A 19,492-nucleotide genomic window follows, 5' to 3' on the forward strand; every position below is an offset into this window, starting at 1 on the left:
CATTGGATCTTTTCCTCTTTGCTGTGTCTGAGCTGTGGCTCTATGAGGACAGATGCTGTATACTGTTGAGCTTCCAGGTATAAATAAAGTTAGATTAAACTAACCGAATGGAAAAAATGCCATACACGTCTCACACGGAGTGCTACATGCTTTATAGGGACATGCTCATATCCTCTTACTACGGTTTAATCCATCTCGCAGCAAGTCACATGCAGGTCAGAGGTCATTTGTTATTTAGGGGTGGTTAATATTTAAACTTCTATATTTGAAAGTGTAAGTGATGAAGCTGTGCATACTGACATTGTGAATCTGTGACTGCAAATGCGACTTATTAATCATCTGTAGAAAACCTGTGTGAAATAATCATTTGTAATTTCCCTACTTCTTTTTTCACGACCACGTTCGCCTTTTGTCTGCCCTTACTGGTGGATTTTCTGTCCTGTGCTTCCTAAATGTGCTACACACACTTTCAAACATGTGCACACAAAATGTTGTGTGTTTTCGGTCTCTCTGGCAACAGGACTGACAACATGTTTTCACAAACACGCAGGAAACACACACACAGGAAGACGTACTGTATACTGAATGCATATATCACAGCTTTTTTTTGCATAGAGGGTGTTTGAGTGTGAGAGTGCTTCTGCAAGGGTATATATGTGGCTGCCAGTGTGTGTGTGTGTGTGTGTGTGTGTGTGTGTTGAAAGGGATGTAACAGGCATCAAAGAGCATGAAGCAGAGAGACATTCTAAAAGCCGGGCAGGGTGGATGATAATGGCCCTCGCTCACAGTCTTTACATAGCACACAGTACATTAATGCTGGCCCTGCTCTGGCACTGTAATACCAGGCTGCAGAGAGCACCACACACCTCCCATGTAATCATTTAATCGTGGGCAGAGATGAAGAGTATTGTGCAAGCTTCCACTTCTCTCTATACCTCTTTGTCTCTCGTTATCTTAGAGCTTAGAGACAGCATTCTTTTAAATCACGTGCCAATATGTGCAAGTTGTTTTGTCTGGGATTGCTCAGAACAGAGAAGGCCTCTCCTCATAAGGGAATAGAATGTGTAGCCTACTACAGGACGTGAGATTTCTTTCTTTTTATAAGCACAGATACTATTATTCGTGTGTTCTTGCAGAGCGGCGAGCCAACCTAAAGGGAGAGAGAGAGGCAGACCTCGCGGCTGTGGCAGTCGGGGCTGGTATGTTTTGTATGCGTGTAGTTATGTTCTGTATGTGCATGAATGAATGTGGCTGGCTCTTGACCTTGCTGAAGAGCAGGTTGAGCTGCTTGCCGGAGCCGTGGTATCCTCCCTGGGAAAGGAAAAGCTTGACTTGCTCCTGAACCTGCTCCTCGTCCAGGTGCCAGCAGTTCTCATCGTCCACACTGGCTCCCGCTGTGGGGTCCGGGGCCCCTGCACACAAACAGACACATACAGATGTGTTACAGCAGGCCACTGTGTTCCCTTACTGTCACTGGTATGGAATAATATCTGTTTGTAAGATAATGTTTTTTACAGCAACTTGATCCTGCAATTGATTTAGATTCCATCTTTGAAAGGGTCACTTTTCGAATACAGAGACTCGCCGAGCTGGTGCTGCTCATTTTATTCTAAGCAACCACAACCTTATTCTAAACTGTAAAGAGAGAGACTGGTCTTGGACAATTGAACTCCTTTTCTGTATCTCTAAGTTCATTCATGCATGTCCTCAGAAGATTATAGATGTAAGAACCGTTTCCTGAGGCGGAGCTGCAGCATATCATTGCATGGAGTTCAGTCTTGATGAACTTTGACCTGCGATATTCGCATATGCTTGACCGGCCCCTAACAGTTACCACAGAGACATTCTATCATTTACTTTTATGATTCTAAGAAATAGCTTAAGCCAGAGGAGATTTAAAGATTTTAGAAACACGCAGGAAAGTATTTCACTCATTTGATCAAAACTCAATTTAAAATGAATATTATTGGACTCACATACTCAATCTGTGTGTGTGTGTGTGTGTGTGTGTGTGTGTGTTTGTGTGAGCACACCTGAACTGATCAACTGAATAAATCCAGCTGATATGTTTTTGGTAGCATTTCTCACGTTATTGATGAAAGGGTGACACATCAATATCATGTTAAAACAACAACACGACATGACTCTCTTTTTCTCCCTCAAGAGGTGCTTATTTATTTCTGTCCTCAGAAGCTTCTGTCTCTGTCTTCCTCTTTGATTCCACATTGTACGACTCCATTGCTTGTGAACAAACACACACCGGTGCTTCTTTGCACCTTTTCCCGCCCCACGCAGCCATCGTGGGTTGTTTTGCCTTCGGTGCGTAAGAAGGAGGGAAAGTATCGATAACAATAGATATGCTCCTTTCTTTATCTCCCCGCTCACCTCTTCTTCTCTGTCTCCGTGTCGTTCTCTCTTTCTCAGAGGTAAATAACGGGTCTATAGTGTTGATTACAGGCACAGAGTCTCTCCTTTACTGTCTGGATCTCACTAATGAGTAACATTGATCCCGCCACACTTTCCCTCCATCACGCAGTCGATATTTGTATGCATGTAGCAGCAGGAAAACACACACAAACCCTGCATGGTCTTGTGGGTTTAATCATGCCCGTGATCTTCTTCACACACACACACACCAACCCCCCCCCCCCACACACACACACAGGTACACACACACCTCTAAAACAAACACACATTTCCTCACCATGAACCTGGTTGATCTCCGAGTTCTGTGACAGAATCTCGTCGGCCAGTTTCTGTGCCGTGGGCAGCACCTCCGTGTGGTGGACCGAGATCAGATACTGGACGAATTTCTGTAGCTGGTCTCTGCTCATCTGAAACAACGTCTCTGAGATAGGCAGGTGCAGTTTGACCTGCTCGGGCTTCCGTACTCTGTAAAGCGACAGCGCCACTACATGGGCACAGTAGAAGATGTCTTTGTTGCCGCAGGTGCATGTTACAGCTGTGATCTTGCAGCGGTCAAAGCTGACGCTCACGCTGCACACGAGCTCCGGGGTCGAGGGTGTGGCGGGGTCCGTCACTGTGCCGCTCAGATGGAAACCTGAAAAAGATTGAGACATAAAATAAGGATTCATTTTCTTAAAGGAGGTGGGTATCAATAAGTTGATCAACAGAGACAAACACTGAAAAAATTCCTTAACGCAGGTTTAAATAACTAATAGCCGATGGGATAAATATCATGCCATATTCCTCAACTGAAAAAAAGGCTTTAAGGTGGAAACTCATTGTCTGAATAATTAAAATTGATTAAACATCGTTTGGCATATTCAAATCAGCAGCACACTTTTGACAGTGATTCCAAATTTGTCATTGTTTCCTAGTGTATCACTCTAGGTCTGAGTGCATTTACTTTGCTTTACTCATTTAGACGAAATTAATGAAATGAAACCCTAACCTGAAAAACTGAGTTAAGACAAGATAGTTAAGATAAGATCATAGGTTTAACCAATCATTATTATTAAGCCCAGAGATAAGACCAGGCATCTCTCGTCTCCAGACATGGCCAACAACAACCTCGAAGTTTGCCTTAACATTTATCAAATGAAAATCGGATGACTCGAGCAACTCATTGAATGTGCCCTTTAATAAATTACATTATTGGGTAAATCTGTACAAATGAATGCACGCAGGACAGTCTAACAATTATATGAAACAGACTCAGTGGGCAGCAGTCACCTGCCAAAGGCCCCATGCTCTCTTATCATGAGAGCATGATCAGGCCCAGCTGCAGGCCGCTGTTATGACTCAGAGACTGCTTTCAGACATGCTCTGAAGTGTGGACATGCTCCTGAAACTTTGGCTGAATGTGAGGATGCAAATGCCAAAGTCAGTGGCTCCGGACATTTTTAAGGAGATTCTTCTTGCAAGCCCCCTTTAAATCACCCAACATGTTCAGAGTGAGCCCAATGTGAAAACACAGCAGGAATTCACAGCAAAAGAGAGGCAGAGATGATGAGGTTTTCACCATGCGACAGACGCAAAAGTGAAAAAGTCGATGTGCTGATAACAAAACCCCTCAGCGTTCTGTAGTGGAACCTTTAGGTCATGTCAACGCGTCTAACCAGTCTCTATTCATCGCCTGAATGTTCCTGACATTTTTCTGTGGTTGTGAACATGTCTGGATTGGATAATCCCCTCCTGAGTCCTTCATATGTGAAAGGCAAACTCCAGGAAAAGGCTGTACCCAAGTTTGTGTCTGAAAATGGCGTAAAGGAGCCTGACAGAAATCCAGATGCAGGAACTCAGTTTGGCAACTACTGCAAGAGGAACTGGGACAGAGATGAGGAAGTGTACAGTGAGTGTGTCTGTTGCAGTGCGAACAACACGGCCCCTTGTTTGAATATAATGTTTGATCTCATCCTGACTGCTATCCGGAGGCACGGCTGGTCATTATGCACGGATGAATATGAATGAGTGGGGCGGGGTCCCCAGCCGTGGCCTAAAACACACGGTGATGAGCATATGAAAGAGACAAACGTGTAGGCCCACACTGAGCCGCAGCGTGAGATCATGCATTTATTAATAATGGGAGTGGTTAGAGAGACGGAGAGTAGCTTATGAATGCATTTATGTGCTCAGAAGAGAGCTCTGAAAATGCATGTGGACCCGGCAAAGACATACATCTCTTAAATACGTTTATCAAAGGGCTGGGCACACGCATCCCTGTGATATCAAGCATGTATTAACGCAGATATCAAAGCTTGGGCCTCTAGGTATGACGGGAGGGGCCAGAGTTGAATATTTCATGGGATATAGATGGGGAATGGGTTGAGGGGTGCACAAGCAAATGGAAGAAAGTTTGAGTCCAAGAAGCGCTTCTCCCTCCTTGCTGGTTACGGGGTGCATTGAGAATGGAAGGGAAGTGGAGTAAAAATAGAGGTAAACACGGTCACAACCATTGGCTATAGGGTTGAATGTGCCCCCAGGAAACATATTTAAAAATAAAACAAGATGGTTGTAGAGGCCTTATATTCCTCCTCCACAGTCCCTCCACAGACACGCTGTTTTAAATACCGAAAATTCAAAACGGATGTTGGAACCCAGTGCAGAAATAGCTATATTTCTGTTATTCATGCCCTTATGCTCAACATTATCTTGCAGAACCAAGTGTTGGCAGCAAATATGTAACAATGCAGAGCTGCAGAACATCGCCATGGAGATATGCCCTTCCGTGAAAACCAGCTGGCAGAGGAAGTACAAGTTTGTTGACAATATCCACAAAAGAGGGGTATGGATCACATATGGAGAGAGGGAGAGATGGGGAGAGAGAGAGAGTCAGAGAGAGAGAGACATACTGAGTCACTCTCAAACAAGACAAAAAAGGTTTACGTGGTGCAGCTGGTTATAGAATGGCGAGCTAACATATTTAGCAGTGTAAAAGAACACAAATGAGTAATGGCTTTTAATACTTGCTGATACATTTACTGTGCATGAGTGTTTGCACGTGTATTTGTGCGAGTGTTTGCATGTGTGTGTGTGTGTGTGTGTGTGTGTGTGTATGTGTGTGTGTGTGTGTGTGTATGTGCGTGACATCAGCTTGTGTTTCAAGAGTGGCCCCTGGTCCAGAGAGCACCGAGAGAAAAAGAGAACATCAAAAACATGTGGGTCCGAGGGAGCTCAAAGACAAATCAACCTCTGATTCTCACACACACACACACACACACACACACACACACACACCCACCCACACCCCCCCACACACCGCCCCAACACACACACACACACACACAACCCCCCCCCCACACACATGTATCAGGCTGTTGCAAAATCAGCTGCACTTTCTTTTGCAAATGTTTTTCTTTTTTCACCCCTTTGGGAAAAATTTGCAGGGATACTTTCATTCCTTAATTCAAACCACATGGAGTATGTGAAAGTAAATAGAGATAAAAGCCTTATCCTGGTTTTAAGAGCTAAAGTCTGTTGTGATTCTGTCCCTTTTCTTCATAGGACACTCTCACTCTATTGCCTTCCAAGCCCTTTTCATCCATCCCTCCCACCATCCACATTCCCACAGCTCTTTCTGTCTCACTCTCTGACAGATGGGTAGGTAATGAGTTTCGCCTTACCCCGTCCAATCGTCTGGGCACCAAAAACTGCCCCCCACGCCAAAAATGCCCTTTTAATTTTGCCAAGCGCTGAGTACAGGGATATTACTGTTTAGGTACACACACAGACACACACTCACGCACACACACGCACCTCCCATGACTCCTGGTTGGGTGGGTATGAAACCTTCAATGTCTCATGTGCTAGCTATTAAAGATCTTGGTCTCCCCCTCACCCAGTCCACCCAGCTCCCCTCCCTGAATGGTGCTCAGGGCTCTTTTCTTTGCATGTTGAAGAGGCCAGGGTTGGCTTTCAAAGTAACCATGGCGGCCATTTTTAGAACAAGGCCTCTGTGAGGTTGCCCTAGAAACCCCTTCTGACCGCCCTAGTGAAGTCACACTTGGCCCAAAGTGCTGTTTAAAGGCAGCGAGAACAGTGTGTGAAAGAGTGAGCAAGAATGAGCATATGTATATATATGTTCAAATCCCACAAAAGGCCTGCAGACCACCCACACTCTTTGGGGGGGGACCCACATCAAAGCATTCCCCAAAAAAGCCCTTCGCTCTATCTTTCCCTCTCGTTTTTGAAATTGTATGAGTGCCGATAAGCCAGCTAGGGCCACTTCTGTCTATTCAACACCAAGGGGCCCCAGAAATACTGGACTCCTGCTCTTATTTCAGATGAGGAAAGTCCCTGAGTAAGACCTGCAGCTCCTTCAACATACATCTGCTGCCATAGCAGGAACCCGCCTTTATATGCGCCCCACACAACACGATTAAGCTTACCACATGAAAGCAATCTGGGGTGATCAGGGCCGGGCCTGAAAGGATTGCTTGTCGAAGCACAAAATCGCTGGAGTAAATTAGATTGAGCAACATACATACATTTCCACAATCAAATTAAGATTCCAAGTCAATGTAGAAAATTCGGACCGAGCAGTGGGAAGGTCATTAAGATTATTGGCTGAATTGGTTCATGAGTGACTGTCACCTAAATCTAATACGGCACCGTGCGGTCCGAGCTGCACTCATCCGTCGCGTCTGTGTGTGAATTTGTGGTTGTGTGCGAGGATGATTCAGAATACATGATTGATTTTGGTGCAGAGAGAAATTTGATGAAGCAAACGGTCTGGTGTGAAAGTGAATAAACAAAAGCAAAGAGGGAGAAACGGCAAGAGCCAGATATTTAAGGCCTGTTCACCTGTGCCAGTTCACTTTAGCCTTGCACATTAATCAAATTACTTCATTAGCTGCAGACAGACAGAGAGCAGCACCTAAATCCAACTCTGCCCTGCTTGAGCCTCTCTGATCCAGAGAGGACCACCTGCAGTAGTTGGCGCTTTAACACAGGGATTCTACTCTGCGTTGACCAAAGATAGCCTGCTAAAACTGGATTGGAATCCAATCCGTTTGGTTGTATTGAACCGAGAGGCCCTGCTGAAAGAGGATCTGAAGGAAAAGCCGGGCTCTACAGCAGCTCCAGGTAGGGTCATGAATTACTGGGCAGCATCCACCTATAACACAACCTTCGTCCCACCCACAGCTATATGAAGCCATTTCCTCATCGCGGCTTCGCGAACCGGCCCAATTAATACAACTACAAAGACAAATAGAAGGCCTCTCAGCGTCTTGCAGGGCAGGACCGTGCGAGTAACAATGAGTGCATGCGTGTGTGGTCCTATAAGGAAGCACTCATACAGAGACTATAAACAGAGATCAATGCTGTTCTGCGGGAGACCTTGCTCCAGGCATGTGTGTGCATGTGTGTGTGCGGGTCCTAGGTGTGGGTCGGGCTGGAATAACACAGCTGAGCTCCGGGGGCGGCCATATTTATGCCTTCAACCCACTGTTGGACCAAAAAGCCCTTCTCTCACCAAATGTGTTTTCATCACGTGCACACCAACGCACACTCTCACAGTCTGTATGCTTATCCCAACAGACACAAACGTGCACGAATTACTGTTTTGAGATATTCTTTGAATTTCAATGCTTTTACGTCCGCTTGAGATTCTGACAGCAAAATCTGCAAACCAATCATAAAGATGGGGAGGAGACGTACATGTGTGTGTACGTGTTGAATAGCATGTGTGTGTGTGACGGTTGTGTGGGTGATTGGAGTTGCCATCAGCTGGCGGTTGAAATGACAGTCAACTACTGGGCCGCTGCCACTTAGTTGCCATGTGGTACATGAGCAATGACTTGCAATTTTCTAACTATCATTTTCAAAATGGATTCTAATTTTGCTGGATTGGGCCTGTCAGGCAGAGCTGGTGTTTCTGATCCCAGAGGTTGGCTTCCAGAGCGCTGACCAGTGCAGACAGACAGTGAAGCCTCTGTTCAGGGACGCGATCCAGACAACACAAAAAAAAGAGTGAGGAGTAAATGAGTTCTGTTGGTAACAGATGGAACAGAGCCGAGAACTTGAAATCTCACCAAAGCTTTATAACACAGACTCATGATCGTGGCCATTTTTTTTTTTAAGAAAAGATTGACATTTCGGGGAAAACCTGAAGGTGGACACTAAAGTCATGTTTAACAGAATTTATGAATCTCCAGCTGGCTATCAGGTTAGCTTAGCTTGGCACGAGGGGACATCAGCACCATTAGCACCTCCAACACATCATATATTGTTTGTTATTAGATAACAAACTAAGCCAACTAGATTTATTTACCTTATCAATCGTCTTTTAAAAATGTTTATGTATAATTTTGAATGACGATAACATTGTTTGCATAATAGCTACAAATCTTAATCTCTCAACTATTGCCATCATTAAAAAACTAAAAGCTTTGTTCAACACAGCCAGGCTAAAAACGATAAAAGCATGTCTTATCTTCGTGGTGCTTAACTATTAAACACCTTGGTGTAAAATTACAATTTAGTGTAATTTCAGAACGGCACCTATGTGAACGGTGGCTTTAGCGGCTATTCAGGAAATGTCACTGGAGAAGCCGCTAGCCTGCTAATACCATCTCCCGGCTGTACATTAACGATACATTATCCCAATCCATGGGCAAGGTTCATTAGTGTGAATGGAATTACAGCTGGCTGAAAATGAATGTGTGTAATTAGCAGGGGTCTGTCCCAGTAGAGCCACGCAAGCTATAGACGAAGGTAATGGGATCCATCGAAAAGCCATTGTCTGCTAGTTCAGAGCTTGAGTATCTTTCTAATGACAAACCTATACAGTCAGGACATTATAGCATCAGCGTCCTTCTTCCTACGGAGTCTGAGAGGTCGAGGGTGAGCCGCTCGGTCAAATAGACGACTGAGAGGACGTCGTAAAACGGATAAACAAAGAATATGGCGATGCATGGTGGTTTTAGAACAGGAAGTGTTTGTGAGGCGAAATCTGTGTTTGTTAGCCTGCATGTTTAATCTACACACGGAAAGTGTGCCAAATAACATTTGCTGTTCCTGTCAGCATCGGTTATAGATGTGTTTCTCTCGCTTAATTTGAACTTCAACCTAAAATCTCTTTTGTGATTAATCTTTTTGATGAAACAGTTTTGAAAATGTGTCTGACATCAAAGCTCAGAAACAAGAAAAAGGTTAAAAAAAGATGAAAATGCTGCATAAAGATTCTGTAAAGATAGTACACCACACTGAACAAAAGCTGTGGAAGAATTAATTTGCATATGTAAATAGTAGGACACTAATGGCAGTGGACTGAAATCTACATCGTGACTGTGCGTGCACATGTGAACGTTTGTATGTGTTTTTGGTTTGACTTATCCGTTCCAGGATATAACCATACACTCTTTTACTCTTCCTGTTTCGTTTGGAAAGTCACACATGCACAGGCACACAGACCAACACACACACAAACACACACCTCCCCCAGCCTTCAGTATACACCCATGGTGCCTTCATGCATGCACGCATACTGGCTTCAGTGACTCTCTGCAGTCAACCTCCTTCTGCTCACAAACAGCCCCTCCTCCTTCCTCCTACTCCGTCCAATAACCGACTCCTCCCCTGTTCCCCCCTCCCATGACACACATGCACACGCACACACACACACGCACACACATACACATACACACAATGCTGCCTAGCCCTAAGCTGACCCGTTGTGTGTACTGACGTCACACACTAGACAAGGGGAGGCATCATTCCAGACAGACACACACACACGTGTACACCCACACACAAAAACACACACACACACACACACAGGCCCCAGCCGAGGGGGAAGCTGCATTCCAGCACAGGCACACACAAACACACATCACCACGCCTGGCGGTGGGAAGCATGGGGAGCGCTCAGCTGTAGCGGGGAGGCGGGGAGGAGGGCCGGGGAGGCAAAGGGGGGAGTTTCAGGGGAGGGAGGAGGGAGTGATGGCTCTGAGCCAGTGTTCCTCTGAGCTCAGCACTTCCCCTTTCAGCTCCAGCCAGCCGCCAGTTTGCGTAACGCAGCCCATGCAAGCCCTGCCGGCTCGTGCTTAACCCCTTCCTTCCTGGAGTCACTGAGGTCACACTCACCGCTCTACGTTCAGCAGCCGTGCCACATCCTGGTGTAACCCCCCCCCCCCCCTCCCCCCACATCCCCTGGCCCGCACTGTCCCATTAAAGCACTGAGCACACTGGCCCACGACTCATACTTCCACATTATTACCTGACACAGATGGGAGCAGAGACACACACACGTGTACATCCAGACAAAAACACCACAGAGAAATGAAACATTCACAGAGAAATAGTTTAACCTTTTACATGCCGCTTTCCAGGAGTGGCCTCGCAAATAGTGATGTCTACGTCTCTATTCTACGGTACAATGAACACAAGCATGCATACAAATCATTAAATGGTATGTAGCCTGTCTGAGAGTGACCTGGATTTACGATGGCATCTCCCTTTGAAGACAAAGACAAGACAATAGCACTGCAACCACATGTAAACACACACCAGTTAATTAGCTATTATCAAGCAATTATGATCGTCATGAGCAAATATGCATTTCATACACTAGCCACTTTAAGACAGACTCGTTTGGAAGATAGACCAAAGCACACGTCACGAGAAACAGGTATTGGATGTGTTCTGTAGCTGCGTAGCTCAGGTGACCTTCCCAGAGCTTTTGTAGGCCAAAGTGTCCACTCTACCCAGAGAGATGTGAGGCCTCGTACATCAGACGTGGCACCTCCACCCCCTAAAACCCCAATGAAAAGTGTCATAGCTCACACTAACCACAGCAGACACGGTCCGTGGCCGAGGTCTGGGCAGAGCAGAGGGAGGAGTGAATGAGGGAAGAGGGGGTGGCTCTCTCACATTTAATATCACTTGACACGCGTCATCCAGCATCTCTCAAACAGCCGCTGAGCCTTTGTCAAAGCCACAGCTCTGCCAGAGATGTCGTGCACGCGCATACACCTTGAATACACACGCAGACGCACACACAAAACAAAGGTAACCCAATGAGAAATATCTCAGCCACCTGGCACTGTGATGGACGGGCCGCTGCTGAGAGCAGGAATAACCGGGATGAAGACAAGTGAGGGGAAGAGGAGAGGGGCGGAGGGGAGGTAGGAAGGTAGGGGGAAGGCAAGAGAAAGGTTGAATACGTCTCTGCTGAATCGTGGTGGTCGATTCTCTTGCCTGCGGGCTATTCCTGTAAATATTGACGTTGATGTTAGGACCACTCTCTTAAGGATAAGCTATAAAGCAAAGGGGGTTAGATTTAAACTGTAAGCATCTGAAATCACATGCTACGCTTGGCCTTCCGCGAGTGTGGAAACAGTAAGAGATGGAGTGGGGAGCTGTGAACCGCACAGGGGGACCGAGCCCTCTCAGTAGGTTTACAGCTCGTTCCTCGTCCTCTCTAGATGGTTTAGGTTTCCACTCTCAAGCTAAAAGCAGACAGCTGACATCAAAACCTTCAGAGAGACCCCTATTTCCCAGAATCAGCTCTTGTTTCATGTAAATAGCTGCCTTTCATGGCTCTATTGAGATAAATTGCACCCTGCTGGACAAGTGGGAGACAATGTTCACCCTGTAGCCTCTTTTGTTGACATCTGTATGTGTTGCCATGACAACACGTCTGTCCGGCGTGACTGATAAGTATGTTGCGTGTTTGCAAATCGGGGAGGAATCGAGTTTGCAGGGGCTTGAATGAAGGAGAACGCAGATGAGACACATGGCGAGGCGGGCAGGTCCACACACATACAAAACAAAAAATGCAAATACCATTCCTCCTCAAACACACACACACACACAAGCAGAGCTGCACAAAAGCACAAAAGACTCATACACGAGTGTGACAATAACACTGAATCAGGTTAGACTTGCTTCCAACTACCATGTCCTCGTGGGAGGCTGCAGGCAAAGAAGTCTATTACTAATCATCGCCACGTTAAAAGGAGCAAAACTAATCTGACTATGACAGCACCTTTTCCTACAACCTCCAGAGGATCCTATGTGTCCAGGCAGCTGGGAGTTAATCGGCTGCAGAAAAGCAATGACGCTTGAATTCATTTTTAATACAAGGGAGTTAAAAGATGCAAATCCTCCTATGGGATCGAGTCTCTGTCCAACTAACATCGCAAAAGAATTACTGTTATTGTCCGGGCACTCGAAAAGCATCTCCACACGGTTTGATCAAATTTGCTCAAATTAGCATTTTTGCAGATGACAGAAGAATAATCATATCTGTATGCAATTACGCTGATTATGTCTCTTTGGAGACTAGTGAAGGGAAGGATTATGTCACCTCTGAGACCACATGAAACAAAGGCCTATTGCTTTATTTATATTTGACCACGTGTCCGCACTTTGAGATCCTCATTATGTTCATTTGGGATGTCAAGTTGCGGAGGGAGGCACGGACAGGGGGTGCGATGGCAGAGATCAAGGCGGGGTTGGAGGGCACAACCGAGGGTGTACATGCCCAGCACCATAGCAACTGTACAATATGCTGCATATTAATAACATGGATGGAAAAGAATGCGTGTGCATGTGTGTGTGACAGAATCCCCTCCCGTGGGCAAAGTCAGCATTCACCCATGAAGTAGGTCAGTGAAATTTGCCCAAATTAGGTCAGTGGCAGTCAATGGGTGCCGTCCTGGACAAGAGGAAGAAGAAAGGGGAAAGAGTGAAGGAGGGAGGGAGTCTGCAAGGTTAGGGGAGCAGAACCAAGCGGCTTACTTCATCTTAGCTTTTACACTTAGTTAATTACTAATGCGCTGGTCCATGTAAAACACTCCAAACACTCCTCTGAGTGAGGGACCAAAGCAGAGAGATGTCTTTACAACTTTACAACCATCGCATTTTCTGCTCTCAAACATCCCGGGTATCAGAACCAGTGCACAGCAAACGCCCGTTTTGAGTGAAATGCTTTTGAAAAGCAGTCCGAGTCGGTTACAGTGCTTTGGTCTGATTATTTAGCACCCTTCCTCCTCCCTCTATACCCCTACAGCTGTTTGGATGGTACCGTCTTTGTCATCTGCCTCTGTTCCTTCCAGCTTATTCCCCTCCCTGTTTTGAAGAAATCCACACAGGGAGGGAGGTTGTTGTGCATTGTTGCCAATAAATGGCGGAACACAGGGACCTTTGAAGTCGGTGGCACGTTGTGATTTGCTTTCATCGTCCCGCATCTGTCAGTCAACAAGAGAAAGCGTGACTCCAAAGGAAACTTATGCTGCTTCTTTCCCCACCCCCAATTTCCTCTCCACACACACACACACACACACACACACACACACACACACACACACACACACAAAAACAAAACAACAAAAAATGACAACAAAGACATGCAGCAGGAATGACAAAGGCTGTATTGGGCATTAGACAGACAGGGAGTGGGCTGAATAATAATCTGTGCAGAGCTCTGAGGTTCTGATGTTGCTTCAACTGGAGCAGACCGACTCTGCTTCTTCCTGCCCGCGCTTCGTTGGCACACTTCTGCACAAAGGGAATGAGTGTGTGAGTGTGTAGATGTGTGTCTGTGTGTATTCCGCCGTAGCTGGGAGTTGCTCTGAACTATCCCGTCAGACCCTCCGTCGCTTATCTCAGCATAGCTGGGCGTCAGAGAGGAGGAAGAGTATTGACAGGTGTCTTCTGTGGGCACCGGCTGTTCAGAGAAGCGCAGCCAGAACCTCGGCCTGCACCTGATCACACCAGCCTGCAGCCTTCCTGTGACATCCACAGAGGTAGGAGAAGGGAGGGGGGCAGGGAGAGAATGGCTCTTCTCCCTGGGCAGCGATCAGACCCGAGCCCCCGGCTAGCCTGGAGATGTGACAAGGCCCACTTCCCCTTTCGCTACTGTTCCCCACCATCCTCCCCCTGCTGCCAATCATGTGTCATGAGCTTCACAATCCCACACGCGCCCCGTGAGCTTGTAGCGTATGTGTTTGCGGTGGTGCGTAGCCTGTCTACACAAGTTAAAGAGATGTACAGAGGCAGGAGACGGGGAGACAAAGACACACATGCGGAGTCGAGGAGCTTTGACGGGAAGCGTAGAGCCAGAAACAACCAAATGTACAAGCTGAACGTGGCTCGGAGTAAAGCAAGCCACAATGAGTTACAGTGTCTAATGCTTGTAGCCAGAGAGAGAAAGATGCCTGGCTAGAGAGGCTGGGTATAGGAGCCAGGGAACTGAACTGCAGCCAACCTGGATGAGGCCTCCATCCAGATATGTTGGGACAGTACCAGGGGCCCCGCTACAGCCCGTCAGAGCGGGGTGAAGGGACGGGGGGGGGGGGGGGGGAGAAAGTGAATTAGCAAGAAAGACAAAGTGAAAAACAGTAAAAGAGAAAGGGGCAGGCTTATAGGCAAAACAGAGAGTGAGAGAGAGGGGAGAAAGAGAGGGGTTTTAAGGCTTTTCAGCTCTGAAGTGGGATGGAGGGGGATGGTTGAAGGGAACCGCTGAGAGTCAGGCAGTATAGAGCCGAGGCTCAGAGCGGGGCCAGGACTGAACTGAGGCTGCTGAGAGAGGAGCCAGGGCTAGAGGCCAGAGGAGAGTGGGAGGGAGGGAAGGAGGGAGGGAGGGAGGGAGGGGAGCTGAGAATAGGAGGAGGCTGTGGCAGAGCTGGGGCCGGGGCCAGAGCCAGGGGCCCCAGCTTTAGATTTAGTCAGCTGTTCCCCTGGCCAGCAGCTGGAAGGGCGCAGGGAGAGAAAGGGAGGGGGGGCAGCAAGGGAGGACAGGGAGCAGACTTCGGGGAACAGTTTTAACAGGGAAACGGAAAGTGAGAGGAGATGGAGGGGAGCAAGAGAGGAAAAAAATAGCATGGCAATAGAGAGAGGGAGAGAGGAGGAAGAGAAGAGAAGGGGAGATGGTGGTGGTGAAGGCTTGGAAAGAGGACAGTGGAAAAGCCATTAGATTCCTATGAGAGAGAAAACAGCGCTGAGAGCAGACAGACTGACAGAAGGTGGTTAAGGCTCACTGGCTCTACAACCACTATTCCTTCCCTCCCTTGCCGGTTCTCCTGCTCCCTCATTCCTCTCTTCCCTCCCTCCGTCCAGCCATCTCTCCATCCTCCTCCTCGTCCACTCCTTCCGTCAGTGCTGCGCTATTCTCTGGCTAGCTCCCTCTCCGCCAGTTGTGCTTCGGAAACAGTCCTGCTATTCATTACGCACGACCTGCAGGCATGACCCTAAACACACACCAAGATCCCAAACAGGTGTCCCACACACACACACGCACACACAGCAGCAGCAGCAGCAGCAGCAGCAGCAACACTAGCATCATAGGGAGTGTAGAGAGAAGGACCGAAGTGAAAAGAGTTAGCTCTCTCCTTCGCCTCATGACAAGCACTGCAGCACGGACAACAAGGAAAGAGGGATGGGGAAGAGGAGAAAACACTGAAAGGAGGAGGACAAAAAGATGGATGTAATTAAAGTAGAGCGTACACACACACTTTGTTTCTATAAAAGTGGTGAAATGAGATTTGGAGTAGGGGAGCAAGGGACAAGGGTTTGCCACGGGGCAAGCAGCCACTGCTTGCAAAGCACTTTATGGCCTATTATATTCCATTCAAATGGACCAGGCGTCTGGGATAAAAGCATTTAGTCTGCGCGTTAGTGAGTGACTCAGCACTTGGAGCCTTCGCAGGTGGACCCCATCATAACTACACAATGCATATCAATGAAGTAGCCCACTCACTGCATATGGCTCACTCACTCCCACACTTCTGCTTCTTTTCCCCCCCTGTCCATCCTCTTCCCCCTCCACGTACGCCACCTTATCTTCATCTGCCTTTCACACCTCCTTCCACTTTACCTCTCTGTCGTTTTATCCTCTTTTCAGGTAATTCCACCTGCTCTCCTCACACAAAAGGCTTGATCGAATGAAGCAGGGAATAAGAAGAGGAAGGAGAGAATGTATGGCGGCGGGCACGGTCTGAAAATAAATAAAGGAGCCTAACAAATGCATCCCATTCTCATTCCGTTTTTATGTGACTTCTCAAAATTAGGGGGAGAAATGTCTGTGCATGGCTGGAATGTCTGACCCTCCCTCTCTCCTCCCTTTCCCCCTCATTTAGTGTCGAGACGGCAGACATCCCCCTCTCGCAGCTTCCTCTCCATCACTCTCTTGTCTCTCTACGGCTCTCCCTCCACCCATCTGCCCTTTCTTCCTCGTTCTACCTCTGTGCCTCTCCATCCCCTTTTCTCCTCCCCCCGGTGGTGGTTAATGGCACAGGGATCCAGCGTGGAATATAGATCAGTGCGAGATGGATGGGGCACCAGGAGCTTCGGCCAGTCCCGTAGGTCCCAGACCAAAGATTAACTAAATATTAGCTGACAGGAAGAGAGAGAGAGGCTGGGACACAGCTGCAGCTGCTAGTGCCACTGCTGGCAGAACAAACGACAGATACTGTTTTTAACCCCGTTTGCTCCTGGGAGGGAGAGAGAGACACATATGCGATAAACACACACGAGATGCAAAAATACACACAACACATCGGGGTATACATACTGCTGTGCACGCGTACGCACACAATATCAGCGGCACCCTGGGAGAAGAAGTACACTAATCACATTCTCTCCTCCCCCTCTCTGCCCTGCCAAGGCGGATGGCGAGGGGAAAAAAAGGGAATAAATCTTTATTAGGCAATGTGTCCCTGCTTTATCGATCGCTTCGCTCCTTCGCTCCCCTCCTCCGTCTCCACCCCCTCTTTTTCTCTCCCCTCCTTTTGTTATTTTAGGCATGTGTCTGCCATCCAGTCCAATTGAGTCAGGCTGTACATCAGAGATGACCATTACCCATGTCTCCCTGGGCTGGGTTGTCACTAGCTGTGAGGGAGGGGTGGGTGTGTGAGGTGAGGTGATGTAGCCACCCAAGAGGGACGGTTAGCCAGGGAACAGCTAGCGAGACAGACGGGCAGACAGACAGGCAGCCAGATAGTCTTCTTTTTTTGACAAGAATGCAGACAGACAGGGTGGCAATAACAGAGTCCTCAACAACGCCAAGTAACAACAATGGTGGATCTGTACTTCATGTGAGTCATATGGTTCTATGAGCGGAACGTGGCATGGCCTGATTTATGGTACTAATTTCCCAATAGCCACTAATGGTCAACTAGGGTCATAGCTTTTTAGCTAGGTCATAGCTTAAGGCAGTGGATGGATCACAGGAAAGTCGAGTTAACCTAGCAACTATAACGCTCTGTATAAACCATGGACAGTATCTAAGGAAGGACGACACAATGATTTCACAGACGTTTGCCACCTGGTGGCTGGCTGCAGAATAGGTCATAAATCATGCCTCCTCCACGTTGGTAGATGGGACATGGATCATACTAAAAAGTCAAAGTACATGTCCAATACATTGTTTTCAAAGATTTCTCAATTTTCCGAAATTTTTGGTAGTTCTTCCCACTGGTGCATGTTCAATTGAAATGTCATGTACCACAACTCCATCCCCATATGGTGCAGACTCTGGCTCCGAATGTGAAGGATGGCACATATCGGGTATATATTGGGAGGAACTTGAGACTCGTTCAAAACATGCAGCTGGGTATGATATTAAATGATCTGTTACCAATGCTGATACACTGAGATATAGAGCAATTTTTGATGTCTGCTCTTGGTAAATAAAGGCAGGATGCTCAACAGATCGCCTTGTTTTAAACAAAGATAATAGATACTGTATATAACCAAGCAGCCATACAAGGACTTTGTCTATAATTGATTTAAATCAGGAGCTATCTGATCTCAGATTATGTTAACAAGATTATGAGTTGGTCCAGACATTTAATTACAACTTTGAGGTACCTCACCCCCAACAACCAAAAGGAATTGAAAACATCACAGGGAGGATCAGTGAAACACAACACAGCAAACAGGTCAAGTCCAGTTCCCCTTCTAATTCCTGACAGCAGTAAACAGAGAGCTTCTAAATGTAGAAACAGTGATAGCCCCTGAGGTATGGGTTCAAGCTACTAACACTGAGCACAGCAATGAGAGCAGGAAGGCTAGCTAGCCGGCTATTCTTCCTTTGGGAGTTTAGACACAGGAAGCGCGATGGAAACATGCTGTATCTAGATAGGGGCCGTGTAAATAAGATATGAGTTTCTATTGCCTGGCTTGGGAAATGAAAATGGAAAATTGAGAAGGGGAGAAAAGGAGATGATTAGAGCTTATAAACACCGGGAAGGAATGCTCCAGAATGGAGAATGGGCACAGGTATGAGGCCATAATACAAGGAGGGGAGCAAATAATAGGAAGATGAAGGGGCGTCAGAAAAAAAAACTCAAGAAGGGGCGGAAATGAGCACGAAAGAGCTCCTTCAAGACTAAACTCTTTAGAAGGGCAAACTAAATTCCATGGTCAATTGAAAGCCTTCATCTTGCTTGATTTGAATGTCTCACATTCTTTTTCATTGTCTGACTCTGTCTCTCATACCTGGAGAGCCTTTCTAGCTCTATTCAGCTTCAGTGAATGCATGTCTCACATGCCACACAGCCACGGCATCGCTGGACCAGGCAAAGCCGGAGGCACTCTCAGGACCTCCTCCTCTGCATAGCTCACACAGCACTTGAGCCTGCCGGGCAAGAAGAGAGAAGGGAGTAAACTCCCTCTCTCGATCTGGCTCAGGTTCCTAATTGTTCCACTAGAAGGAGAAGAAAAACAATGGGCCGTATACTGTGTCCCCTCTCGCACCGATCTCTCGGGTCAGAAACTGCTTATTGGAACATGCAAAAAATACACATGTTCATTCGATCAAGCAGCCGGGGTTTTCGTTTGGTCAGGTGCTATTTATTCTAAAACAATAATGTGAGCACAGGCACGTCTTTCAAGCTTTGCAATCAGACACTGATGGGACAGTCTGACCAGATTGACCTCTGACTTCTGGATATCCCTGTGGGTCAAGGAGGGAGGTCAACATTTGGCCAGCTCAGTGCTGGGGGGGAGGGAACAGTCATTGAGTAAACACCTTTGTGTGTGTGTGTGTGTGTGTGTGTTTGTGTGTGAGACTGAGCGATAG

The 19,492-nt window shown here is 47.1% G+C and overlaps 1 protein-coding gene across 1 annotated transcript in view; it reads right to left on the reverse strand.

The window, feature by feature from the left end:
- Positions 1–19,492, reverse strand: part of LOC133942050 (zinc finger SWIM domain-containing protein 6) — a 44,958-nt gene that overhangs the window by 17,646 nt on the left and 7,820 nt on the right. The window contains exons 2-3 of the mRNA XM_062381769.1: positions 2,705–3,061; positions 1,264–1,412 (exon numbers count right to left, since the gene is read on the reverse strand). Of these exons, the coding sequence (XP_062237753.1) occupies positions 1,264–1,412; positions 2,705–3,061 (506 nt within the window). The remainder of the gene's footprint in view (positions 1–1,263; positions 1,413–2,704; positions 3,062–19,492) is intronic.

The sequence above is a fragment of the Platichthys flesus genome, chromosome 3, assembly GCF_949316205.1.
Source record: "Platichthys flesus chromosome 3, fPlaFle2.1, whole genome shotgun sequence".
Classification (NCBI taxonomy): Eukaryota; Metazoa; Chordata; class Actinopteri; order Pleuronectiformes; family Pleuronectidae; genus Platichthys; species Platichthys flesus.